Raw genomic sequence first — 27647 nt, 5'->3', positions numbered from 1 at the left:
CAGCCAGTAGGGGTAAGGGACAGGTGGAATGGCAATCAATACGTGGGCTCAATGCACGCACTCAACGTATTGACTCAACAAAACTCGCTCAACACATTCAACATGAGCCATGCTTTGCGGTTTAACTGAGATTACTGGCACCGTGCTAACAGACAAAGGTCCCCGTGTAGCCTTAACAGACTGTTGGGACGAGTGCTGTTAGCGAGTAGCACCTGTGAAGGTCATCACGGCACACGTTGGGGGGTGGTTGGCCAGCGCCACGCCAGGCTGCCTTTGTGTCTCCCAAGTGGCGATGTTTACACACCGTACCGGGTACTCGCTTGAGGCGGAGTCGACGCAATAGCCTAACGCACACTTTGGCGCAAACTCGTACACACTCACACACTCTATACTCTACGCAAAGTCCCACTCGCACGCACTACAATCTCTGACACCGAATCGCCCGTGAATTCATTCACACTCCCACACACACACCACACGAACTTACAAACAAGCTCAGCCTTCGCTTCCACCTACTACCCTGTACACCCCCGACGTGAACTGGGGTATTTCTGTTAAAGTATTCCCTCGTTATTCACGAACTCGCTATCCGCGATTTTGGCTGCCCGCGAATTGCGTCTGGAACTCTCTACACGACTATGGCATCGAGAGAGAGAGGGAAAAAAATAAAGTGATTAGAGATCAAGTGATGAGAGATCAAGTGATGAGAGATAAAGTGATGAGAGATCAAGTGATGAGAGATCAAGTGACGAGAGATCAAGTGACGAGAGATCAAGTGACGAGAGATAAAGTGACGAGAGATAAAGTGACGAGAGATAAAGTGACGAGAGATAAAGTGACGAGAGATAAAGTGACGAGAGATAAAGTGACGAGAGATAAAGTGACGAGAGATAAAGTGACGAGAGATAAAGTGACGAGAGATAAAGTGACGAGAGATAAAGTGACGAGAGATAAAGTGATGTGAGAAAATTAAGAGATATAGTAATGAGATAAAGTGATGAGAGATAAAGTGATGACAGATACAATTATGAGATGAAGTGATGAGAGATATAGTAATGAGATCAAGTGATGAGAGATAAAGTGATGACAGATACAATTATGAGATGAAGTGATGAGATAAAGTGATGAGATAAAGAGATGATAGAGAGAGAGAGAACTTCTCGACGCTTTAGAAGCATCTGCAGACGTTGCGTGCGTACGATATGTGGAGGCCAACATCAATATCCGCAAAATGTTTCTATCCACGAGCATCTCCGGGAACGTACCCCTGGCGAATAACGACGGAATACTCGACGTGCGTATGTACGTTGAACTCGCTAATCGGAGGATGGGTGAGTGTGTGGGTGAGTGCCTATGCGAGTCTATGTATGTTGAACTTTGATCGCACCGTACGTCGCCAACCGTGCTGGATCGGAGGATGGGTGAGTGACTATGTGAGTTTATGTATCTGTGTTTGTTGAACTTCTTTCGCAACGTGCGTAGCCAAATGTGCGAATCCGAGGATATATGAGTGTATGGGTGAGTGACTATGTGAGTGGGTGAGTGACTATGTGAGTGGGTGAGTGACTGTGTGAGTGGGTGAGTGACTATGTGAGTGTGTGGGTGAGTGACTATGTGAGTAGGTGAGTGACTGTGTGCGTCTATGTATATTTAATTTCTTTCGCACTGTACGTAGCCAACCATGCGAATCGGAGGATGGGTGTGTGGGTGAGTGACTGAGTGGGTGAGTGACTGTGTGAGTCTACGTTGAACTTCTTTTGCACCGTACATAGGCAACTGTGCTGGATCAGAGGGTGCGATCGCTCCGCCGATCTTTCTCCCCTTCATTTCCTTGCAGATGTTCCAGGCCCCGTATAACCAGGTGTTCCCTGCCGAGGAGGACAACCAGAAGAACGTGGAGGACAACTGTGAGTGGCTTGTTTGCTCGCTTTCTCCTGCACGTATGTATGTACGTGCGAACTTTATATGTGTAGCGAATCGTGCTAACCCAGAGTCGCCGTGTGTGTGGGGGTAGCACTCACTCCAGCCTCTCGGCAAGAAGGGCGGCCCCAGTTCGATTCCTGACTCTCGGGCACCTCCTGTTTGGATGTTGTGGGTTCTTCCCCTGTTCTGTAGAGTGTGAGTGAAGAGTGTGTCTGCGCGTGTGTGAGAATGAGTGTGTGGTGAGTGAATGAGTGGGGAGTGGTAATGTTTGAAGGATAGCACGCTGCGCTATGAACCCGGTGACCCGAGTTCAATTCCCGCTCACGGCCACCAACACCAGTGATGATTATCTAAACCGGTCCCGGGCCTCCCCTGGTTCGACGCCGCCTCAAACGAAAACCTGATGTGGTGTATAGTAAACATCGCCACTGGGGAGACAAAGGCGGCCGGGCGTGGTGCTGGCCACCCACCCCCCCCCGCGCACCGTGGCCGGCCTTCACAGGTGCTCTGTTAGAGGCTTATACGGGGGGGTGGATCTTTGTCTTTGTTGTCACGTGGCTTGTGCAGGCGCGCTTATGTACCTGAACGAGGCGACGCTGCTCAACAACATCCGCGTGCGCTACAGCAAGGACAAGATTTACGTGAGTTGTCCAACGCTCCGAGTTCGTCCTCCACCTCATCCTCCTCGTTGCCATCCACCTCCTCCTCATCTCGCCACCGGTTGCAGAGCACGCAGGCCCAGAAGCCCCAAGTGGCAAGCGGGGCGGCAACAAACGGCATTGCAATGTTTATAATCTTTATTATTGAGACTGCAGGGGTAGGAGGAATCCGGTGAGATTTTCCGAAGCTCCTTTTTCGCAGATGTCCGGTACGGGCGGGGTGGGGTTCAGCGAGTGACGACAGAAAATAGTACAAGAAAAAGGTAAGCGAGTCGCTAAATGTAAATTAATTATCCATACAAAAGAGATATGTACGATTTGTCAAGCTTGGGCAAGGCAGCAAAAACAACAAGGAAATAGTCCCAGACTACACCAAGATAACACACAGCAGTAGTAAGATGGCACGTGAACATTGAACTATCGATACACGGGTAGTAGAAAAGGGTGTAACGCGTTTCATGAATTGGGCACGGTTATTATTATTTTTCTTACCGAGAGCTTGTGGGGGGGAAGGAAGAGACGACGATGGGCGGAGGGAATTTGGGAGTGGACCTGCGCGGAGGGAAGAATCGGAGAGAGAAGTGAGGTGCAGACCTGCAGTGTGGTGAGCGGGCGAGTGAGCGGTTGAGTGGGTGAGTAGGGGATCGAGTCCGTGGGTGTTTGGATGAGTGGGCGAGCCAGCTGTTGAGTGGGTGAGTAGGGGAGTGAGTCCTTGGGTGTTTGGATGAGCGGGCGAGCCAGCTGTTGAGTGGGTGAGTAGGGGAGTGAGTCCGTAAGTGTTTAGATTAGTGGACGAGTGAGCAGTTGAGTGGGTGAGTAGGGGAGTGAGTCCGTGGGTGTTTGGATGAGCGGGCGAGCCAGCTGTTGAGTGGGTGAGTAGGGGAGCGAGTCCGTGAGTGTTTAGATTAGTGGACCAGTGAGCGGTTGAGTGGGTGAGTAGGGGAGTTGAGTGCCAGGGGCAGCCCACAGCGAGGGGCAGCCCACAGCGAGGGCCTTCCAGTCAGGCAGCGGTAAACAAAACCCGCGGCCTCCTTCGGCTGAGCGTAGATTGGACCAAAGGTCATCGGCGCAGAGCAGCCAGGGTCGGATGCGGCTGGGTGCCTCTCATGAACGAAGACGGTTTGCTCACCACATCGCGTGGGCTCTTCAAGGTGCGCTTTGGCGGCCGTCTGGAACGCTCTTCCTTCCGATGTTAGGAACCCACTGGAGCTAAAAATCATCTCGATTGACAAACTCTTTTCTTCAAACCTTTATTAATTAGTTTGTCGTCTTTCCTCCCCCCCCCGTACCTCCAATTAGCACGATCGGCTAGGCACGGTGCGAGAGAAGTTCAACACACATACACACATACATGAACAAAGATGGTCACTGCATTGTGTGCTTTCTGATGCGCTTCTGCGGCCGTCTGGAATGCTCTTCACCACAGCACCCACCCGAAATCATGGTTCCAGTCCTCACCACAACACCCACACGGACTCATGATACCAGCGTCCACTACAACACCCACACATCCTCGTGAACGCAGTCCTCACCACAACACTACTGCGCACGGATTAAACTACCCTTAAACTATTATTCTACAAGAGCACACATTATTGATTAGCAATGTAGACGCGAGCTCTTCGAAAGGCTCGTCTGTTTGCGTGCGATGACAGACGGTTTAATTGACGGCGGGAAATCTTTAAAACGGAACCCGTTTTTGGAAAATAAATAAATAATTACGAAAAATCCATTATGAACTCCCTCCTGAACGGGGGCAGCTATTAAGGTCACAGTCCGGAGCTCCGAGCGGTGTGAACTCGGGCTCGTTATTTATTTATATATGCTAGATTACCCAGGAAAGCCTCTCCGAGTCTCAAGAGTGGCACTGCGGTGGCTGGGAGATGTTAACTACCTCGCCTTGTACGCAGGAGGTCGTGGGTTTGATCCCGACCCTGACGATGCCTATATTCTTAGGTTTTTTCGGTAAAGTCATGTAGGTAAAAACATTAAAATTAATAAAAGTTAAATTAATTAAATTAATAAATATATTTTTTCTTTTATTTTACTTTTATTAATTTTAATGTTTTTTTTACCTACGTGACTTTACCGAAAAAACCTAAGAATATGAATCCTTGCAGTCACGAAAGCTTCAAATCTAGAACTGACGATGCCTGCTTTATATTTGGGGTATTCGTGTGTCACTCTCTCCCCGTGGTCGTGTGGATTTTTTCCCGTGTCCTTGGGTCTTTCCCTCAGCATTTAGAATCAACAACAACAACACGTTTAGAGTATTTGGCAACTATACATTTTGACGTGATAAGCCACCTTCTTTGGGGTCTATCATGTGCGATTGGCAGGTCGCTTCTGAAAATAAGCTATGTAGCTCAGTGGGCCTTACATTTGAAAAGAAACAAAAATAGTTTATAGTTTTTAAATTTCAGGAGGATCCTGACAAGTTTTTTTGTCGTAATAGACGGGGGGATGATGCTGCTGCTGATGCTGCGTGATCCCGATTGAGTAACTTGCTGGGAATTCTTTCAGCATTGCGATGTTTGGGGCCACGTTAGTGGTTACATTGTGTGTGTGTGCTTTAGTCTCTGGGAGGAAACTGGAGAAGCCGGTGGAAACAAGTGCAGGACAGGCGGAGAGAGAGAGAGAGAGAAACAGAACATGCAAACTCAGAAAGGCGCCTGAGTCTGGGAGTCGAACCCGGGGTTGATGTTCGTGAGGTGCGAGCGTTGCCACCTGTGCCACTTAATCTGGATCACGCAGCATCAGCAACAGCAGCGACAAACATCGACTTCGGAAAACTTGGCTGGAACGTAAACCTGAAAAGATAGTCTTGAGACACGGTGAGGCTTTCCTGGGTAAACGAGCGCGATGATCTATGATAACAATAATCACGATGATGATGATAGGTGAACAAGGTTCACTCGCCCGGCGGTTAGCGCTGATGGTTGGAGAGATGCTGCCCTGGTGACGACGACGGCGATGATGACGACGGCGATGATGATGACGACGGCGGTGGCAGCGGCGTCACTTCCATCATTACGTAACGTTCTTACCCAGCTCCCCTGACGGACATCTGTGGGAAACAAAGAGCTTTGCAGCTCATCGGATTTCCTCCAGCATAAATAAATTGTTCCGATTCTAATGTCATTCTGAAACGCGGCTTCCTCATCGAGCCTCGGGATCGTCTCAGCTGGAGGAGCCACGTGCGCGCGCAGCTGGCGACAATTTAAACGCCGCCGTCACTGACCTTGTGCGCGAGAGGGGCGGTGGCCAGGGGGGGGGGGGTATGCAGCGGCTACGTGCCACCCCCCCCACAAACGGTCATCATTGATCGAAGTAAGTTGTCCTGATGGACACCCGGTGATTCCGGAAGTCGGGAAGTGGTGGTCTCGCCCGGGTCGGGTTCGATGGTGGCGGCGTCGCCGCTGCCACGTTCGTTGACTTGACCCCGATGGTGCTGGTGGGGTGGGGTGGGGGGTGACCCCCCCCCATGTAGCCCGCATGTCCAGCCATCGCATACCCAAACGGCTTCTGTTCGGCCGGATAGGGGGGGTTAAACGGGCGCGGCACGAGCTGATGTGGTGCTGGAGGATGTGGAGCTGAGTGGACTTGCCGATGACCGGTACCAGCGGTGTCAAGATCGTCCTCTGTTTAGGAGGCTTGTGAAGGACGCTGCTGGGCAGTTGGAGGCAGTCGCCCTCCATCTCCTTACTCCCACCGACTGTGTATGACCAGGGTGGTGCCGTGTGAGAGTGTGTAGTGTGGCGTGTGTGAGAGTGTGTAGTGTGGCGTGTGTGTGATTGTGTGGGGGTGTGAGAGTGTGTCAAGGAAGTGCGTGCAGTGTATGGGTGTGTGGAGTGTTTCTAGTGTATAGATTGTGAGCATTATGATTGTCTGGTGTGAGAGTGTGTAATGTTTACGGCCAACCAACACCAACGACGATTTTTTTAATCGGCCCTGGGCCTCCCCTAGATTGACTCAGCCTCAAATGAGTACCTGATGTGGTGTGCAAACATCGCCTCTGGGAAGACAAAGGCGGCCGGGCGTGGTGCTGGTTACCCACCCCCTCGTGTGCCGTGCTGACCTTATTAGGTGCACCGACATTATGTTAAGGCTATAGGGCAGGGATCTTTGTAGTGTGTGGAGTGTTTGTAGTGTGTGTGTGTAATGTGATAGTGTGTGTGTTGTTCTTAGTGTGTATGTGTGTGAAGTGTGGGTGTGTGAAATGTGGTAATTCCTGCTGGACAACCTGTCACCACTGTTGACTCGTCATCATCATCAGCAGCAGCAGCAGCCTTGATCAGTCTACTGCTGGATGAAGACCTCCCCAAGCAGTGCCCTGTCCTCTTAACCGTCCGACGTAAAACGCTTGTGAATTCCAGGTTGGGGGGGGGGGGGTCGCGATTAATTAAAATAATTATATTTTACAAACCACCGGAGTCGTACCTTTTAGTCTCGCTTGCGCAGCATTGTCCACTCCATCAGCCTAAATGTAACAATCGCATGTCATTTGCAAATTGTTAAAAGAGCGGGTAACCAAGCGACGGCTCGAAGCTTCGTTTGCCCCGCTCGCCCAAGTCGGGCCACGTACCTAGCGCTCGCCCCAGCGGTCGGGGCTCGAACCCAGGTCGCCAAGGTGGGCTGGCTCAGTTCCCAGGACATTGATATCGGCCTCATTGTCAGAGAGTGGGGGAGGCTGGGAGAGAGAGAGGGGAGGGGGTGAGGGGGGGGATCTCAGACATCTGATCGCCCGGCTTTTGACGTTGATGCTTTGTAGCCTTTGGTCCATCTCATTGCATGGCCGACCGTGCGTGTGCGCCAATTGAAGCCCACGGGTCGGGTTGCGTTCGTTTTTTTGTTGTTTGTTCAGGTGGCTACTGGTGGGGTGGGGTGGGGGGGGTGTTCCTTTTCGTTTAAATTCATAATGAGCAGCCGCTCGTTTGTAATATTTAGAGCGAAGAGAATCTCTCTCTTCGCAGAAGTAGACGGGCGCCCGGTAACGCGCGGCGAAGGTTCGCGGGGCGTCACGAGGCTCGCGGCCGGTTCGCTTCCCCCCCCCGAGCGATTTCGATTGGTCCGTCCACGGTTGGGCTCGCGGCCGCCACCCCCCCCCCCCCGCCTACACTGGAAATCGGTTCCTGTGTCCCGTCTCACGTGCGCTTGGCTTCACTCGTCCTTCTTGTCTCGCTCTCGAGGTCCGACGCGGTCGGGGTCGCCGCGCGGTCCGGGTCACTTGGTCGTAGCCTCACGTTCCTACAACGTTTCCACCGAGTTCGTCGGTGGTGAGATGTTAACTACCTTGTCTGGTATACGGGAAGTCCCAACCCCTATATGGTGGCTATGAGATGTTAACTGCCTCGCCTGGTATACGGGAGGTCCCAACCTCTACACGGTGGCGAGATGTTAACTGCCTCGCCTGGTATACGGGAAGTCCCAACCCCTATATGGTGGCTATGAGATGTTAACTGCCTCGCCTGGTATACAGGAGGTCCCAACCTCTACACGGTGGTGAGATGTTAACTGCCTTGCCCGGTATACAGGAGGTCCCAACCTCTACACGGTGGTGAGATGTTAACTGTCTCGCCTTGTATACAGGAGGTCGTGGGTTCGATCCTGACCCTGACGCCTGCTATAAACAGTATTTGGAGTTTGCTTGGCTCTCTCTTCCTGGGGTCGCGTGGATTTTTCTACACATTTAGAATTGATGTGCATTTAGATTATTTCGCTCTCAGCCTTCTCTAGGCCTTTTGGAACGCGTTGTAGACGAGCCGGCTGAGAGCACAGTTTGTGATGACGGAAATCGGAATCAGAATCTTGATCCATCCTGGAGGAATCCGATGAGCTATGAAGCTATTTGTCACAAATGTGTCCAGTAGGGGCAGGTCAGAAAGTTATAGCAACTAACAATACAAAAACACGAAAGAAGTTCAAAGTATAGGAAAGGTAAGCAAGTCACTAAAAACCAATAAATGCAACAACTAAAACTACACTTTTTTACCAGGTAAGGGCCCGCTGAGCTGTTAGTTCTGTTTTAGAAGCACCCTGGCCACACATGATAGGTCAACGAAGTAGTTGATCATCATGTCGAAATGTATAACAGACAAATACTCTAAACGTGTGATGTTGATTATAAATGTGGAGGGAAAAACTGGAGGATCCCCTGAGAATAAATCCACGTGATCACGGGTATAGAGGGAGACGCTCGCAAACTCCAAATATACAGCAGGCGTCATGGTCGGGATCGAACCCACGACCTCCTGTATACCAGGAGAGGTAGTTAACATCTCCTAGCCACCGTGATGATGATGAGAGAGACACTCAAACTCCAAATATACAGCAGGCGTCATGGTCAGGATCGAACCCACGACCTCCTGTTTACCACGCGAGGCAGTTAACATCTCCTAGCCACCGTGATGATGATGAGAGAGACACTCAAACTCCAAATATACAGCAGGCGTCATGGTCGGGATCGAACCCACGACCTCCTTTATACCAGGCGAGGGAGCTAACATCTCGCCACCGTGGCGCCCCTTACATAATTATGAGAGTCGAGCTGGGACATCGGAGACTCGGACTCTTTTCATCTCAGCTGGTGAGGCCCATTGAGCTGAGCACCTCTGGTCACACGGACGGGCCAGACGCGAGTCGATTGTTCAACCGAACGTCGTTTGTGTGTGGCCGATCACGCGGGCTCATTTGAAAATGGGCAGCGGCCCAACATCCTGCCTCGCCTGAAGGTGGGAAACCCCCACGCTAGCCACGCCCGGCGTGATGCTGATGATGTCACCAAGCCGACCCCCGTCACTTCCCGTGTAGCGGCGCATCGTGCGAGACTTTTACCTTTCCCTTCCCCCGGCTGTTTTCTGATGAGCCGAGTAAGCGAATCGATAATCGGTTGAGTCATCGACCCTTGGGGAATGCTGCCTTGGTGCAAGAATTGGTTTCGCGCACAATGGAGGGCTGCGCTGGTTTGATCTCCCTGCACGGCAGTCGGGAAGGACAGCATTAACTGGTTCGCTGCGATCGGCGGGTTGCGCGTCGGGTGAAGTGTGGGTAAACTCATCTTCTTGGTTCTTTCGGTAACGTCACGTAGAAGGGAAGTAATAAAATACTAAAAATAAAACATGATAAAATAATTATCACGACGTTTCGGCCACAACGCAAGCAGCCGTCCTCAGGTGAAGACCAGGTCTGTCGGGGAGACAGCGTCTGAATGAAACACCACCACGCTTGGAGCGTATATTTAAGCTGGGTTGGAAGGGGGGAAGGGTGCCTTGACAAAAGAATTTGCATATCAAGAGGAATTTAGCATATTTATGGGAAATGCAGGTATGTGATTAGTACTACTTGTGAAATGCGTAGGAGGTGGGCGGGGGGTTTCAAAGTCATATTTTGCCCGTGCATGGGTAAACTCCCCCCTCTTCCAAGAAGCTTGGCCCAGTGTTGACCAGTCAGCCCCGAGTACATTCCAGAGTGACTATCGAGAGGCTAAGTGGAGCGCCCTTCCAGCAGCAGGGGCGCGAGCGAGCACTTGCTGGGGCTGCGCCTTTTGACATTTAATCGACGACCTCAGTAACCACGCAGGCCGGGGTGAGGACCAGGCCCGGGCCAGTGTGCGTGCGCCGTGCCGGCCTTCGTTGGTGCTTCTCCCTGTAACAGCGCTCGCCCCAACGGTCTGCTGAGGCTACACGTGGGGATGATGTCCGTTTCAGACGTACGTAGCGAACATCCTGATCGCGGTGAACCCCTACTACGACCTCCCCGCGCTCTACTCGTCGCAGACCGTCAAGCAGTACAACGGCAAGTCGCTGGGCATGCTGCCGCCGCACGTCTATGCGATAGGTACGGGCACGCGCACGCACGCACTCACTCGCGCATGCACTCATGCGCACTCACGGGCACGCACTCGCACGCAGTCACACTTGTACACACGCACGCACTCAAGCACGCACTCACTCACGCACTCACTGGCACGCACTCACGCACGCACTCACGCACGCACTCACTCACTGGCACGCACTCACTGGCACGCACTCACTGGCACGCACTCACGCACGCACTCACTCACTGGCATGCACTCACTCACTGGCACGCACTCACTGGCACGCACTCACGCACGCACTCACTCACTGGCACGCACTCACTCACTGGCACGCACTCACTGGCACGCACTCACTGGCATGCACTCAAACACGCACTCACTGGCACACACACACTCACGCACGTACTCACACTCGTACATACTCACACGCATTGGCATGCATTCACACACGCACTCACTGGCACGCACTCACACACTCACGCACGCCCTCACGGGCACGCACTCGCATGCACTCACACTTGGACACACTCACACGCACTTACACACGCACACGTACACTCTCACGCACTCACGCACTGGCACTCACACTCGAACACACACGCGTTCACGCACTGGCACGCACTCACGCACGCACTCATGCATTCACTCGCACGTACGCATGCACTAACGGGCATGCACTCACGCACGCACTCACACTTGTACGTACGTACACTTGTACGCACGCACTCATGAGTACACACTCACACTTGTACACACTCACACGCATTTACGCACTGGCACGTACGCACTCATGCACACACTCATGGGCACGTACACACGCACTCACACTCGTACGCACTCACGGGCACACACTCACACATGCACTCAAGCACTGGCACGCACTCATGTACTCACACACCTCCGATTAGCACGTTTGGCTACGTGCAGTGCGAAAGAAGTTTAGCATACGTACATACATACACACACGGGCATGCATTCATGCTCGAATGGACAGAGAAAAAGACCCCTTGCATAGCCATTAAAAGACTGTAGGGGCACGTGCTATTTGCAAACAGCACCTTTTGAAGGCCGGAACGGCACACGAGGGGGTGGGTGGCCAGCATCACGCCCTGCCACCTTTTTCTCCCCAGTGGCGATGTTTACGCACCACACCAGTTCCTAATTTCAGGCTGAGTCGACCTAGAGAAGGCGCAGGACCGGGTCAGATAATCGTAACCGGTGTGTTGGCGGGCGTGAGCGGGAATCGAGCTCGGATCGCCGGGTTCGTTAGCGCAGCGTAGCGCTAACCGCTGCACTACCGCACACACGCACACACACAGGTGAACGCCAGTCTGTCCCACATTGCGGGTTAACCATCGTACCCTGACATTGTAATGAAACCCCGAGTCACATGGGCACTTAGCAGTCGTTGTCTCTGTGTTCATAATCAACGATTTTTGGGTTTAGATCGCGTTATTTATAAATGTGTCGTAACCCTCCACCACCCGACACGGCCAATCAGTAAAAAAAAAAAAAAAAAAAAAAAAAAAAAAAAAAAAAAGTGTCACGTTGACAAAAGACAAATAGTTCACTGCTTTAGCCCACCGGTGTGTTGAAGCGTGAAACCACAACATTTACAATTTGAGTACGACGTTTCGCTGGTAATTGCATCCAGCATCATCGGGCAATTCGCCAGAATGGTGAATTGCCCGATGATGCTGGATGCAATTACCAGCGAAACGTCGTACTCAAATTGTAAATGTTGTGGTTTCACGCTTCAACACACCGGTGGGCTAAAGCAGTGAACTATTTGTCTTTTGTCAACGTGACACTTTTTTTTTTTTTACTGATTGGCCGTGTCGGGTGGTGGAGGGTTACGACACATTTATAAATAACGCGATCTAAACCCAAAAATCGTTGATTATGAACAATATTGGTCGCGAAAGCCTACGTGTTAAGTTGTCTCTGTGTGTCTGTACCTCAAAAGGGTCCTTAACTACACAGCTCGGCACTATAAACATGGCGCTGAATAGCAGCCGATGACTTGTAGTTGGGCCCCTGTGGCAATTCTTCTTCTTGTCACGGACAAAGATAAAGATTCCCTGTGTAGCTTTTAGAGACTTGGCGAAAAAAGTGGTGTTAGCGAGCAGAGGCCGGCACGGACCGCGGGCGGGTGATGTGGTCGGCACCACCACGCCCGGCCACCTTTATTCTCCACGTTGCTGGTGTTTTTCAACACCACGCTAGGTAATAATAGGGTTTTTCCCCTTTTTTCTGCCAACAAAACTGAAACCTTTTTACAAGGAATCATGTCTGCATTAACCACAATACTTGTGGTCAAAATGCAAAAAAAAACACACTGATAATATATGCATTGTCCTTGAAACTGATTGGTCCCCACACCAGAGAAGGCTTTCTTTTGAAAAGGCGTCCCTTGGTCTAGCACCAATTGAGACGAGGCTCAAAAAGAAAGCTGAACCGGTGTCCGCCAGGTTCGTAGTGCGGAGCGCTAACCGCCGCACCACCGCTGCCCACACGTGGTCCGGAGCAGATGCACTCACGGCACATCCCTCCTACTCCCGCACCCCCCCTCCCCGCCCGTGCCAGCACAGCTGACAAGGCGTTCCGGGACATGAAGGTTCACCATGAGAGCCAGTCCATCATCGTCTCCGGGGAGTCCGGGGCCGGTAAAACCGAGAACACCAAGTTCGTGCTGAGGTGAGGAGCACGGCACCGCCGGGGGACCTGATCGGTGGCGCCGTGTGGTGGCTGCGGAGATCTGTGACTGTGGTGGTGGTGTTGTGTTGTGGCTGTTTACTGGGGTGTGGTGGTGGTGATGTTGTGTTGTGGCTGTTACTGTGGTGTGGTGGCTGTGGAGCTGTGCGGTGGTGTTGTGGCTGTTTACTGTCGTGTGGTGGTGGTGATTTGTGTTGTGGCTGTGGAGCTGTGCGATGGTGGTGGTGATGTTGTGTTGTGGCTGTGGAGCTGTGTGGTGGTGTTGTTGTGTTGTGGCTGTTACTGTGGTGTGGTGGTGGTGATGTTGTGTTGTGGCTGTTACTGTGGTGTGGTGGTGGTGATGTTGTGTTGTGGCTGTTACTGTGGTGTGGTGGTGGTGATGTTGTGTTGTGGCTGTTACTGTGGTGTGGTGGTGGTGATGTTGTGTTGTGGCTGTTACTGTGGTGTGGTGGTGGTGATGTTGTGTTGTGGCTGTTACTGTGGTGTGGTGGTGGTGATGTTGTGTTGTGGCTGTTACTGTGGTGTGGTGGTGGTGATGTTGTGTTGTGGCTGTTTACTGGGGTGTGGTGGTGGTGGTGGTGGTGGTGTTGTGTTGTGGCTGTGGAGCTGTGCGATGGTGGTGGTGCTGTTGTGTTGTGGCTGTCACTGTGGTGTGGTGGTGGTGGTGTTGTGTTGTGGCTGTTACTGTGGTGTGGTGGTGGTGATGTTGTGTTGTGGCTGCGGAGATCTGTGACTGTGGTGGTGCTGTTGTGTTGTGGCTGTTTACTGGGGTGTGGTGGTGGTGATGTTGTGTTGTGGCTGTGGAGCTGTGCGATGGTGGTGTTGTTGTGTTGTGGCTGTGGAGCTGTGTGGTGGTGGTGTTGCTGTGGTTGTGGAGCTGTGCGATGGTGGTGGTGATGTTGTGTTGTGGCTGTTTACTGTCGTGTGGTGGGTTGTGTTGTGGCTGTCACTGTGGTGTGGTGGTGTTGTTGTGTTGTGGCTGTGGAGCTGTGCGGTGGTGGTGGTGCTGTTGTGTTGTGGCTGTGGAGCTGTGCGGTGGTGGTGGTTGTGTTGTGGCTGTGGAGCTGTGCGGTGGTGCTGTTGTGTTGCGTTGTGGCTGCTGTGCTCCCCGTATCTGTGAGCTCTCTTGCTGGGGAGCGGTGGTGTAGCGGCGGTTAGCGCGCACCGCGCCATGAACCCGCCGATGCGAGTGAAAGTCCTGCTAACGGCCAACATGATGTTTGTTAAGTGTTTTGTCAAATTTGTAAAGAATGAGAAACCCCATCATGACAGAACAAGTGTGTGTGTGCGCCATTGTGGGCTCTGTGGATATTGTGTGTGCCCTCTGTGTGCTGCGTGTATGCTTTATCGCGTGCTCTGCGTGTAATCTGTGTGTTGCTTGGACACTGTCCTGTATGCTGTGCGTCATGCGCATCCTCTGTGCTGTGTTGAGTACGCTGTGTTGCTGCTGCCTTGTGTGTGTACGCTGTGTATTGTGTGTATGTTGTGTGTGTACGTTGTCATCTGCATGCTGTGTTGTGTATGTGTAAGCTATATGCTGTCGTGTATGCTGTTTGATGTCTTGTGTGTGTACGCTCTGTGTTGTGCTTGTAAGCTGTGTGTGTATGCTGTGTGTGTATATACTGTGTGCTATCTTGTGTTTGTACTGTGTGTGCGTGTGTGTGTACTGTGTTGTGTGTGTGTGTGTACGGTGTGTGCCGTGTGAGTGTGTACGTGTGCGTGTGTGCCGTGTGCGTGTATGTACTGTGTTGTGTACTGTGTATGCCGTGTGAGTGTGTGTACTGTCTTGTGCGTGTACTGTTGTGTGTGTACTGTATGTGCCGTGTGCACCATGTGTGCTGTGTGTGTACTGTCTTGTATGTGTACTGTATGTGCCGTGTGCGTGTGCCGTGTGTGCTGTGTGTGTACTGTATTGTCTGTGTACTGTGTGTGCCGTGTGAGTGTGTGCCATGCTTTACGCGTGTGTTCTGTGGCGCAGGTACCTGACAGAGTCGTATGGAACTGGGCAGGACATTGACGAGAGGATCGTGGAAGGTGATTGCCTCCCTCGTCACGCAATGCGGCATTGCAATGCAGACACCGGCACGCGCGTGTGTGTGTGTGTGTGCGGGAATCGAACCCTGAACAGACTGTTGTGGCAAGTGCTGTTAGCGACCGCCTATGAAGGCCGGCACACGAGGGGGTGGGTGGCCAGCACCACGCCCAGCTGCCTTTGTCTCCCTCGTGGCGATGTTCACACATCGCACCGGGTACTCATTTGAGGCCGAGTCGACCTAAGGGAGGCTCAAGACCGGTTCAGATAATCGTCACTGGTGTTGGCCGTGAGCAGGAATCGAACCCGGGTCGCCAGGTTCGTAGCGCAGCGCAGTAACCGCTACACCACCGCTCCCCACACATCTTGCCACCCGCACACACCTTCACACAGGCGCGCACGCTGGCGCTTGCCTCGCTCAAAATTTATTGTTAAAATGAACCAAGTGGTTTTCCTGTACCGGACCGGCTGATTAATAACCTTGCAGATTTTTTTTTTGCTGAGTTGTTTTTTTTTGGCCGCCGCCACCGCCGCCACATCAGAATCAATTGTGCTCTAATCACCGGGAGCTTTATGTTGGGGAAAATGTAATGGGACTCCATAAATATCTCGAATCGTATCCTCCACCACGGTTGGGCCAAGGTCAGGCTGACTGCACCGACAGCACCACCTCCCCCACACGGTGCTACACGCGGCCATGGTGCTCATGCAACACTAAAACTATAAACTATTTTTTATTTTTTATCAGGCGTAAGGCCCAACTGAGCTATGTAGCTCTTTTCCAGAGGTGTTGGCTATCACAACGTAGTGGCTGATATTATGATCATCATCACCATCGTATAGAAATGTATTAGCAGCAGCCAAATACTGTGGGTCTCCATTATCAGCAGCAAAATAGAGACCCACAGAGACTGATAGAGACCCGCAGAGATCCAGAGACCCATACAGACTCATAGAGACATTATACTTAAAAAAACACATTTTTTTTTATTTGCCATGTGTAAGGCCCGCTGAGCTATGCAGGTCTTTTTCAGAAGCGATCTGGCTATCACAAATGGTAGCTCATCACATAGTGGCTTGTCGTCGTGTGGACATTTATTGCAGCCAAATACTCCTAAACGCCGTGATGTTGATTCTAAACGCGGAGGGAAAAAAACGGAGGACCCGGAGAAAAATCTACGCGACCACGGGGAGAGAAACACGCAAACTCCAAATATACAGCAGCAGGCGTCAGGGTCGGGATCGAACCCACGACCTCCTGTACACCAGGCGAGGTCGTTAACATCTCCTAGCCACCGTGATGATGATGAGAGAGAGAGACACGCAAACTCCAAATATACAGCAGCAGGCGTCAGGGTCGGGATCGAACCCACGACCTCCTGTACACCAGGCGAGGTCGTTAACATCTCCTAGCCACCGTGATGATGATGAGAGAGAGAGACACGCAAACTCCAAATATACAGCAGCAGGCGTCAGGGTCGGGATCGAACCCACGACCTCCTTTATACCAGGCGAGGTAGTTAACATCTCCTAGCCACCGTAATGATGATGAGAGAGAGAAACACGCAAACTCCAAATATACAGCAGCAGCAGGCGTCAGGGTTGGGATCGAACCCACGACTTCCTGTACACCAGGCGAGGTCGTTAACATCTCCTAGCCACCGTGGCGCCCCAATGCAGGTGTCTGAATCGCTCAATTGGGACGGCACACCCCCCCCCCCCCCGCAATCATTGCCCCCTACTGGGAGTCTGCCCCCTAGTTCACTCCTACCAATGAGACTCTATCCTGGTCTCTTGAGTTCTCAGCTGGTTAAGCAGAATAAACGGGGAACTTTAAACCGGTTCACAGCAATTGGAATTAATTGCGGGAATTTTTTTGTTTAGTTTTTAAATAAATGATAAACTTGCCCGGTCGCTCGTTTGGCAGGCAGCCTCCGCACCCGTCAGCGGTGTCTCTAGGCCTGGCATCTCGATGTAAACCGGAGATGTCCCGTCTGTGTGCTCACCTGTTGGGGGCGGGCGGTGAGGAAACCTGTTCGATTTTGTGGACATTGGGGAGAGCGAGCGAGCGAGAGGCTCGGGTGTGAACCCCGTTTATCCTGTCGAGCCCGGCGCCCCGTCAGTTTCGTGGAGCGTCTCGCACAGGGAACCGCATTTTCGCGAATATGCGTTGTAGTGTGAACACCGCTGCGCGTTAAACGACGACTCGCCGCGTATCTTTGAATTCGCGAAATTGTCTGTGGGGCAACTTTTTCAGTTGTTTATCTCCATCCCGTATGTGTACGTGCTGGCTTTTCTCCGTTTTCCCCGGTTTTCCTAACGCACTCGTTAGCGATATTGGCCAAAAAACAATCCCAATGTAGCGGCGGCCCTCGTAAAACGAGACTCGGAGTCATCTTCTTGGTTCTTTTGGTAAAGTCACGTCGAATGGAAATAATAAAATAATAAAAATAATACATAATAAAATAATTCTTACGACGTTTCGGCCACAACGCAAGCAGCCGTCCCCACTCTGTCTTCTCGACAGAACTGTTTTCACCTGAGGACGGCTGCTTGCGTTGTCGCCGAAACGTCGTGAGAATTATTTGATAGTTTTATTTTTATTATTTTATTATTTCCATTCTACGTGACTTTACCGAAAGAACCAAGAAGATGAATCCCTGCAGTCACGAAAGCTTTAAATCGAAAGAGACTCGGAGTGTGAGGGCTTTCCTGGGTAAGCGAAGGGGCACGATCAGTGTTGCTAACTCCAAGCCAAGATAATTCAACGGGGCAGCGCGGGGAAGTTGGAACTGCGAGGCCCTAGCGCCCCCATGTGGCGAGAGTGGCCACCTGCATCCTTCAGTCAACAATGCGAAAGATTTCGATTTAAAGCTTTCGTGACTGCAGGGATTAATCTTCTTGGTTCTTTCGGTAAAGTCACGTAGAAGGGAAATAATAAAATAATAAAAATAAAACATAATAAAATAATTCTCACGACGTTTCGGCCACAATGCAAGCAGCCGTCCTCAGGTGAAGAACAGGTCTGTCGAGAAGACAGTGAGGACGGCTGCTTGCGTTGTGGCCGAAACGTCGTGAGAATTATTTTATTATGTTTTGTTTTTATTATTTTATTATTTCCCTTCTACGTGACTTTACCGAAAGAACCAAAGAGAATGGGAAAGATGCCACAGCAAGAACCTGGTTCCCCTGGCTCTCTCTCCCTGTGTTGACTGAGCCTTTTGAGTGAGCGACTAACAGAGTGTGCACATGAGCGCGAGGTGGCGAGATGTTAACTCCCTCGCCTGGTATGCAGGGCGTCGTGGGTTAGATCCTGAACCTGATGCCTGCTGTATATTTGGAGTTTGTGTCTCTCTCTCTCACCGTGGTCGTGTGGATTGTTTTCCGGGTCCTCCGGGTTTTCCCTCCACATTTAGAATGGACGCTTATAAATTTCCACATGATGATGATGATAAGCCACTTCGTTGAGCGATAATTTGTGACCAGATTGCTTCTGCAAAAGAGCTACATAGCTCAGTGGGCCTTCCCTGGTAAAATAAAACACTTTTTTCGTTTTTAGTTTTATGTCGTGGTGGCGTGGATTTTTTTCCGGAGCCTCTGGTTTTTCCCTCCGCGAATCGACGTGCGTTCAGAGTATTTTGCTGCTGTAAATTTCCACGTGATAAGATACTTTGTTGAGCTATCATGTTGTGGCCAGGTCGCTTCTAAAAAACAACAATATAACTCCGTGGGGCTTACCTGGCTAAATAATTTTTTTATACATTTTTAGTTGTAGTTTAGTACTGGGGGGACAAAGGCGGCCGGGCGTGGTGCTGGCCACAACACCACCTCCTTTTGCATTGTGCCGACCTTAATAGGTGCTCGCTAACATCACTTGCTTCACCAGCTTGAAAGCATGTATGACGGACACTTAGTCCCTTTGTCTTTCTGTGTGCGTGCGCGTATGTATACACGTGCGGGGAGCGGTGGCGCAGCGGTTAACGCGCTGTGCTCCGAAGCCGGCGACCCGATGTTTTCCGCTTACGACCAATAACAGTGGCAAATATTTGAACTCGTCCTGGGCCTCGCCTGGGTCGACTCAGCCTTTGAGGAGTGCCTGTTGTGGTGTGTAAACATCATCCCCTGGGGGTGTTTTCCACACCACCCCCTCGTGTAACCTGCCGGCCTTCATAGGTGCTGCTACTCGCTAACAGCACTTGCTCCAATAGTCTGTTAAGGCTATAAGGGGGGGGGGGGGGGTGGATCTTTGTCTTTTTGCGTGTTCTGTGAGTCACTGCTGTGCGTGTGTATATTTCTCGTGTGCCGTGCGTGCGTCTGTGCCGTGCAGCGAACCCACTGCTGGAGGCGTTTGGCAACGCCAAGACGGTTCGCAACAACAACAGCAGCCGCTTCGGCAAATTTGTGGAGATTCACTTCAACGGCAAGGTGCGGCCTGTCCTAACCCGGCACAGCAAGCACCACAGGACACAGCACACAGTACAGGACGGCACGCAGCATGCACTACACGCACCGTTGCTCACCGCACGTGCCACACGTGCCACACGTGCTGTGTGTGGCCGTGCCGCGTGGATCGCCACTGATCATAGCCCTGACTGCCGCATGCCCCCTGTCCCCCGTGTCTCCCCTCCCCCTCCTCCCACCACACCGTCTCCCTCCGTCTCCACCAGAACACGGTGGTGGGCGGCTTCGTGTCGCACTACCTGCTGGAGAAGTCTCGCATCTGCATGCAGAGCAAGGACGAGCGCAACTACCACATCTTCTACCGCCTCTGCGCCGGCGCGCCCGAGGACATTAGGCAGACGTTCCACCTGAGCTCCCCTGACGCGTTCCGCGTGAGTAGCGGGGCGGGCGGGTGGGCGGGCGAAAGGTCGAGAGGTCGAGGAAGTGGCCAACCTCTTCAGCCGAGCGCTCGTTCAGTTCCTCCCATTGCCAAACGCTCCGTTAGCCGCGCTTAAAAGTGCTCGGCCATTGGCTCTCCCGTGCGCGCGTGTGCGGCGTGTCGGTAGGTCCGTCCGTCTGTCCGTCCGTCCGTCCCATCTGACTGCGCAGGGGAAGGTCACGGCGACTCTCGTGACGATGACCCGGCGTAAGTGAAATGTCAGTGTAAAGTTTTGCGGCTATCAGGGACTTGGCCCTGTGAACCCCAGGAGCCATTTTAATTTGGTGCGTGCACGCGCGCTCTTGTGTGCGTGTGCCCTTCACGAGCGAACGAGCGCCCGTGGCAAAGAGGACGCTGGCACTTCCGCAGATTTCTAATCGACGGGCCCAGGCCATAAACAAGTGGACTCTCCGTCTCCCACTGTCTCCACCTCCTCCCCCCTACCCCTACTAACCACGCTAAACCGCGCTACCTGTGTCCCAAGTCTCACCTGCTTTCGTGTTGTCCTGTCTTTGGGTTTGCGCTGCGTACCCGTTCGTCGCCGCGACCAGGCCAGAGGCCGGCCTAACCACGAGGGCTACGGGGCACTGACCGAAGGGCTCACAACGTTGAGCCTCTTCGGCCACGGGAGTGATGTCACATTGCGGTGACGGCACATTGCGGTGACGTCACACGTCCACGGCGGTGACGTCACTCCACGCGCTTGCCCGGTGATGACGTTACGACATCCAGATACAGTAGATAAGCCTTTTCGGCCAAAGTGACGGACGTCATCTGGTTTGACCTGGGGGGTCCGTACAGTCTGTTCTCCTGTCACGCATGATATTTTCATGACGCGAATTGGATGTAACTCGATGATGAATGTATTCAGGAATGCATCTTTTATCACGCGGATGTGAACTTGAATACAACGCGATCGAGCAAACGGAGCTACGTTGCGCGAGTGGGAATATAGCGGTCGTACGGCCGTTTCGGCATAGCATCATCGCACGACAAGACTTTGGGATGCTGCTGGATGCTTCTAAATGCTACACACGCTCGCCCTCAGTTCAGCCCTGCGTACGCATCTCGCGCTTTATCGCGGACCGTGCGTTACTCCCCATACGATTTAAAGCTTTCGTGACTGCAGGGATTCATCTTCTTGGTTCTTTCGGTAAAGTCACGTAGAATGGAAGTAATAAAATAATAAAAATAAAACATAATAAAATAATTCTCACGACGTTTCGGCCACAACGCAAGCAGCCGCCCTCAGGTGAAGAACAGGTCTGAATTCAGACGCTGTCTTCTCGACAGACCTGTTCTTCACCTGAGGACGGCTGCTTGCGTTGTGGCCGAAACGTCGTGAGAATTATTTTATTATGTTTTATTTTTATTATTTTATTACTTCCCTTCTACGTGACTCGCGAGCTGAAACTCGCTCCATTCCTGGTCGATCGTAGCCTCGGAGGAACCGCGAGTGAATCCGTGTAACTCTCGCAACGCCGGGGAACGATGCCACCTCCCCCCCGCCCCTCTTGTGCGTAAATCATGGGAACCGCGCGCGCCCGCAGCGTGTTGGAGTGAGCCGCAAGTGGATTGGAACGCTCGCCGCGGAGAGCCGCTTGATCGATGAGTCGTAACGATATTATTGCTCTGTGGTTCGGAGTGCGTGACCGCCTCCATGCTCTCATCTCTACAGCCTGCTCGTAAGAAGCGGTGGGGTGGGGGGGGTGTCCCCTTTGGAAAGTCGATGCTAATGTTAGCGTACAGTTCACTGGTTATTTGTTTAAAGAAAACAAAAAAAATCCCCCGGGGCAAGGTTGCAGTGTCACCATTGGAGTAACTTTTTGTCTATTTAACCCTTATGTAACCCTCCAGTTTTTACTTTTTAAAATCTGTTATCCTAGACTGTGCCTCTAAGCTCTAAGTACTGATGAGGAATCGGTGCAGACTCACGCACACGCTCGCCGCTAATAAACCTGCACCTCCGATTAGCACGGTCGGCTACGTAGGGTGCGAAAGAAGTTCAGCGTACAGGTACATAGTCTCACCGAGTTTCAAGACTCAGGAGGCGGTCATGCAGTGGGTTGGTTGGCCAGTTCTGTTATCAAATCGAATCATCATCACGCACGGTATTCGTGCTGTTCTCGTAGCTATCACGAAGGGAGGGCACTGTTTCACAGACTCTCTCTGCAGGGGTTTCACAGTGGGGGGCGCTGTCGCTACATGCAATCACAATTTGAGTACCGCCAGCCCATTCTGACCGCTTGAGGACAGGGCCAGGGAAGATGCGGCCACTTGCTTCAAAGGTGGGCGAGATGTTAATTGCCCCGCCTGGTATACAGGAGGTTGTGGGTTAGATCTCGACCCTGATGCCTGCTGTATATTTGGAGTTTGTGTGTCTCTCTCCCCTTGGTCGCGTGGATTTTTCACCGGGTCCTCAGGTTTTTTCCTCCACGTTTCAAATCAACGTGCATTTCTAACATGTGGCTGCTATAAATGTCCATGTGATGATGACGATAGCCAGGTCATTTCTGAAAAAGAGCTACATAGCTCAGTGGGCCTTACCTGGTATAATATAAAACAGTTTTGGTTTAGTAAGTGGAACGTGAGGGAGATTAGCTCAAATTGTGACCGTGGTCAACCACCTAGGTTAAACGATCGCCTCACGTACCACCGAACTCCTGGCCCCGAGAGATCGATTCCCCCGTGGCATCGCCACCACTCACCCTCTCTCACCTGAAGCTGTTGAATGGAACGCTAACCTCGACATCGAACTACAGCTGCTTTCCCCAGCCGCACGAAGAAGACGGAGCCCATTCCAGTGTCTCAGTTAATCGCACCTCCACGTTATTTATATTCGATTCCAGCCCTTACGTGTTCTCCCGTCGCGACGGTGGGTTTCCTCATCGTTTTGCGCGCACTCAAAGTGTCAGATGCGACCGATTACTTGTGCTCTCGGAAGGTACACGACCTGTCGTGACCTCTCTGCTAGGCGGAGCCGCCCTGCTGCTGCTGCTGCTGCCGCTGCCGCGGTGCTTCACTAACAAGGCTGGGCGCTTCCTGCTGCTCGCTCATACTCACACGGCGGGGGGGGGGGGGGGGGGGGGGCTTTCTCAGGTGTGTCCAAAGCCAGGGTTGGTGGTGGTGGTGGGGTCATGAGCTGGTGAACAGGGTGAGCGAGCCTCTTGCGGCCATCGCGGGCGTTCTCGCTGTCTCTTCGCCTGGTCGCGAGCGTCGACAGGTCTCTCTCAGGAGGGGGGATGATCGCTCGTTTGTTCGGCCGTCGACCGACTTGGTCACGGTTAGTGGCACTCGCTTCCGCGTTTACTCCAACGCGTAAGCGGCACTCCGTCGCGTAAGCGGCGTGCGGACGCGCAGCCAAGGAGATCTCCCCGGGCAAAAAAAAGAAAGCGGAATGGACGGCCCTTCAGTTTGAGCGTTGGCCACCCAAGTAGAATCCTTTACGTGGGTGCCCACTGGCGTTAATTAGGAGGAGCAGTCGTTTTTAGTGAACTAGAACGTCGTCTGTCTGTGCTGAATTGGACATTAGGGTACGGACGGTGATGTAGGGAAACGATAAAAAAACGCAAACAAATGTAACAGTAAAATCCGCAAAAAAACAACGACGAATAACGGCGCGACAAACGCCCCCGTGGCGAAACACCGTCCATTACCGCTCGCGAGCACTTTAAAGGCAATCGGGAAAAAAACACGTTTTCGCTTCAAATATGCCGCCTCGGCGAATTGCAGGCAGCGGTAAAAATCGGCGTGCGGCGACGGTCGTTTTTAATGACGCAGACAACGAGCCCGCGGTTCAGTCTCAACGCGCAGTAGGCCTCGCTTGATCAACCGCACCCCCCCGTGCCAGGCCAGTGAACAAGGCACACGGACGGGGGACTGATGGGGAACATCGATCAGACCGTTGTCCGACGCACGCAACGTACATTTTTCGTTTTACCGTTTAAACAAATCCGTAGTCTGTGGCGGTCGACACCGGGCCCCACGTTGGTTTCGAATAAACGCGCGCTCGGGGTGAGTTTAGGGTTTGACTTTTTATTTTGGGGGGCGGGAGGGGAGGAATTTTCGTGATCATTTAACGTGGCCCTGGGCGCTCTCATGGACATGACGGCACCGTATTCCGCTTGGCACCATTGTTAGTGGGGGGGAGGGGGGAGGGGAAACACGGAAGTGTGACGTGGAAGTTGTGACGTCATTTCCTGCGACGGCTAAACTTCGCACTTCCGATTAGCACGGTTTGGCTACGTACGGTGCGAAAGAAGTACGACATGCATCCTGACAAAAAATATTTTTTTTATTCGGATGATCAAAAATTTTAGGATGTGTTTCCGGCTCCAGCGTCTCTCCCATTGGTGGGGGGGGGGGTAGCAATAGAGCTGTCGTGTGGGAATCCAACATACAAGTAATTCTCCTCAAAGGAGAGTGAACCGAATCGGGCCGAAGCGACATTTGGTGGTGCAGGGTCCGGCCTGGCACCCGGCTGGCACCTACCCTGCACCGACCGCACGGGCACGAGACCCTACGCAAAGTGACCCCTTCCACAACAAACCTATCATCACGCGCGCATCTCATGTGCTACTCCGCTTGCCCTGGTCCTTCCGTGTCTGTGGCGGTGGTGGTGTGGTCTTCCCCCCCCTCCCTCCGTGGTGTTCGCAGGGCGGGTGCTGGGTGGTGTTGTCCTCGCGTCCCCTGGGCAGTCATCCTAACCCCTCCGAGTCCTAGCGTTTATGGGCCACCGTGGTGGCGTCGCACGCCCCCTCCCACCCCCCACCCTCCGTCCCTCCCCCCTGCGTCATCGCTAGCGTCGAGTGCGCTAAATGTGGATGGCAGAGGGGAAGGAGGGGGGGGTGCTCGTGTCGGACGCCTGCTCAATATCCTCGGCGAGCCGGGCGCAGAGGCGAGGTAATGTGGTAGTCCGGATGGTTTGCAGCGGAGGTCCTGCAGTGGAGGTAATGTTGTGAAGGTGATCTGGTGGAGGGTTGCATGGTGGAGGAGGTAAGCTTGTGGAGGGTTGTCTGATGGAGGATTTTGTTGAGATCATCTGGTGGAGAGTCGTTTCGTGGAGGTAATATTGTGATGATGGTCTGGTGGAGGGTTGCATGGTGGAGGAGGTAAGCTGGTGGAGGGTTGCATGGTGGAGGAAGTAATCTGGTGGAGGGTTGTTTGATGGAGACCTTTGTTGAGTAGATCATCTGGTGGAGAGTCGTTTCGTGGAGGTAATATTGTGATGATGGTCTGGTGGAGGGTTGCATGGTGGAGGAGGTAAGCTGGTGGAGGGTTGCATGGTGGAGGAAGTAATCTGGTGGAGGGTTGTCTGATGGAGGCTTTTGTTGAGTAGATCATCTGGTGGTGGAGAGTCGTTTCGTGGAGGTAATATTGTAATGGTGATCTGGTGGAGGGTTGCATGGTGGAAGAAATAATCTGGTGGAGGGTTGTTTGATGGAGGCTTTTGTTGAGTAGATCATCTGGTGGAGAGTCGCAGAGTGGAGGTAATATTGTAATGGTGAGCTGGTCGAGGGTTGCATGGTGGAGGAAGTAATCTGATGGAGGGTTGTCTGATGGAGGACTTTTTTGATGAGATAATCTGGTAGAGGGTCATGTAGTGGAGGTAATCTGGTGGAGGGTCGTGTTGAGGAGGTACGTATGTTGAACTTCTTTCGCACCGTACATAGCCAACCGTGCTAATCGGAGTTGTAGTAATCTGGCGGAGAGTTGTGAAGTAGAGGTCGAGGGTCATGTGGATGAGGTAATGTGATGGACGGTTGTGTGGTGGGATCTTTTGTTGGGGAGGTAACCTGGCGGAGGGTTGTGGTGGATGTGTTGAGGCGGGCTTTTATGGAAGCCATTTGAGAGTGGTTTTGTGGTGGAGGTGGCTGTGTTGAGGTCGACTCGTTGTGGAGGTTTACGTGGTGGAGGTGGGGGGCGTAAGGGAGGAGGTCACGCGGGGTTTGCGATGCTACGATTGTGTTGTAGAGCTCTGTCGGAAAGATGTGCCTTTGTTCAGGAGATATCCCATGGTGTTTGGTATCCGTGCCTTTCTCTCGTGTGTGTTGCTGCTCTTGCCGAGATGACCCTTCCTTTGTGCTGTTGTTCACTTTCTCTGGAACCTGCAGGAGGCTCGGAGGGGATGAAGATGTCGCCGACGTTTCGTGCGTTTTTTTTTTTGTTTCTCCTCAGCTCCGATTTAAGTCTCTGTGCTTGTGCGAAGGTCTGCGACGGACGCCCTCGCCCCCCCACGCGGGAATGCGCCAATCATTGTCGCGGCCATCTCGGGCTCGTCTCGCGCGTTGACGCGAGCATCGTTGGGACACGATGGCCTGTCGTGTTGCAACCCGTTGCAGTTTTCTCTCATTCACGAAGCCGCATGCATAGCACCGCGATTTTGGGTGTCCGTGAATCGTGTCTGGAACTCTCTGCACGGCTGCTGCGTCGAGAGAGAGGGGGAGAAAGAAAGTGATGAGATGAAGCGATGAGAGAGAATGTGATGAGGTAAAGCGGTGAGAGATAAAGTGATGAGAGATAAAGCTATGAGAGAGAATGCTTTTTTATGTATTCATTGAATGTCATTCATTAAGAAGGTAGGTTTTCGTAGGCCAATATCACTATTCGCGAAATGTGCTATTCATGAGCATCTCCTGAACGTGCCCCTCGCGAGTGACGGGGGAATCCTGTACTCGGTTGAACTCGGTTTGGATTGCGCCTGGCAGCATCGACCCCCACCCCCCTGCAGTGAAAACTCGGCAGGACCCTCCTGAAAATGGTCTTGAGACTCACACCTCCGATGAACACTCCCGCACCTCCGATGAGTACTCCCGCATCTCCGCGACGCCGCCGGGGGTAACCACGGCGACGCTCCCGGGCGTAACCGTGGCGACGCCGCCGGACGTTACCGCGGCGACGGTGCCGGGTGTACCCACGGCGACGCTCCCGGGCGTAACCGCGGCGACGGTGCCGGGTGTAACTGCGGTGCGCGTGTGTTTTGCCGAGCAGTACCTGAACCGAGGCTGCACCAGCTACTTCTCCTGCAAGGACACGGACGGGAAAATCCCTCAGAACCGCAAGAGCGCCCAGGTACCACATTGTTGTCATCTCTCCATCCTTCGTATAATTAGCGCTGTTGCCGTTTAAAAAAAATATATATTCGTCTGTTGTTTTGTTCGAGTCTATGTACGATTGAACTCGTGCATGATTGAGTCTGAGTCTATGTATGAGTTTAGTTCATCGTATGATTGTTTAATTCGTCTACCCGTGCGACCCCCTGTGTAATTTTCCGCTATTGCTGACGGCCACGTCTGGGCTGGGCACCGGTGAGAAAAGATCTGCATAGGTCATCGGGCCCTTCCTGCGCAAACCGAATGTCTGTTCAAAAATGCCTCTGCCTGCTCCGAGTCTCCAAGCACAGCTTAGCTCTTCAGCTTTTGTTTGTTCTAGTTTGTTGTGTGAATGGTTGACACTGTTTTGTCTATTTTGTCTGGTGCCATAGTAGCGAGATGTTAACTACCTCGCTTGGTATATAGGAGGTCGTGGGTTCGCATGTCTTTCCCCATGGGTCGCGTGGATTTTTCTCCAGGTGTTCCGGTTTTTCCCTCCACATTTAGAGTGGACGTGCATTTAGCGAATTTG

General features: G+C 52.4%; 1 protein-coding gene across 2 annotated transcripts in view; it reads left to right on the top strand.

Moving 5' to 3' along the window:
- The first annotated feature begins 1837 nt into the window (after positions 1-1837).
- The window catches only part of MYO6 (myosin VI), an 82082-nt gene continuing 56272 nt past the window's right edge, over positions 1838-27647 (top strand). The window contains exons 1-8 of one of the 2 annotated variants that reach the window (XM_078880340.1): positions 1838-1907; positions 2491-2564; positions 10289-10418; positions 12990-13095; positions 15092-15147; positions 19473-19570; positions 19813-19977; positions 27015-27095. In XM_078880340.1, coding sequence (XP_078736466.1) covers positions 1838-1907; positions 2491-2564; positions 10289-10418; positions 12990-13095; positions 15092-15147; positions 19473-19570; positions 19813-19977; positions 27015-27095 — 780 coding nt within the window. The remainder of the gene's footprint in view (positions 1908-2490; positions 2565-10288; positions 10419-12989; positions 13096-15091; positions 15148-19472; positions 19571-19812; positions 19978-27014; positions 27096-27647) is intronic. The other variant, XM_078880341.1, reaches the window with a different exon arrangement.

Source organism: Lampetra fluviatilis, chromosome 57 (genome assembly GCF_964198595.1).
Source record: "Lampetra fluviatilis chromosome 57, kcLamFluv1.1, whole genome shotgun sequence".
In the NCBI taxonomy this organism is placed as follows: domain Eukaryota; kingdom Metazoa; phylum Chordata; class Hyperoartia; order Petromyzontiformes; family Petromyzontidae; genus Lampetra; species Lampetra fluviatilis.
Note: the sequence above shows the minus strand (reverse complement) of the source record. Positions and strands in the feature narration are given on the sequence as shown.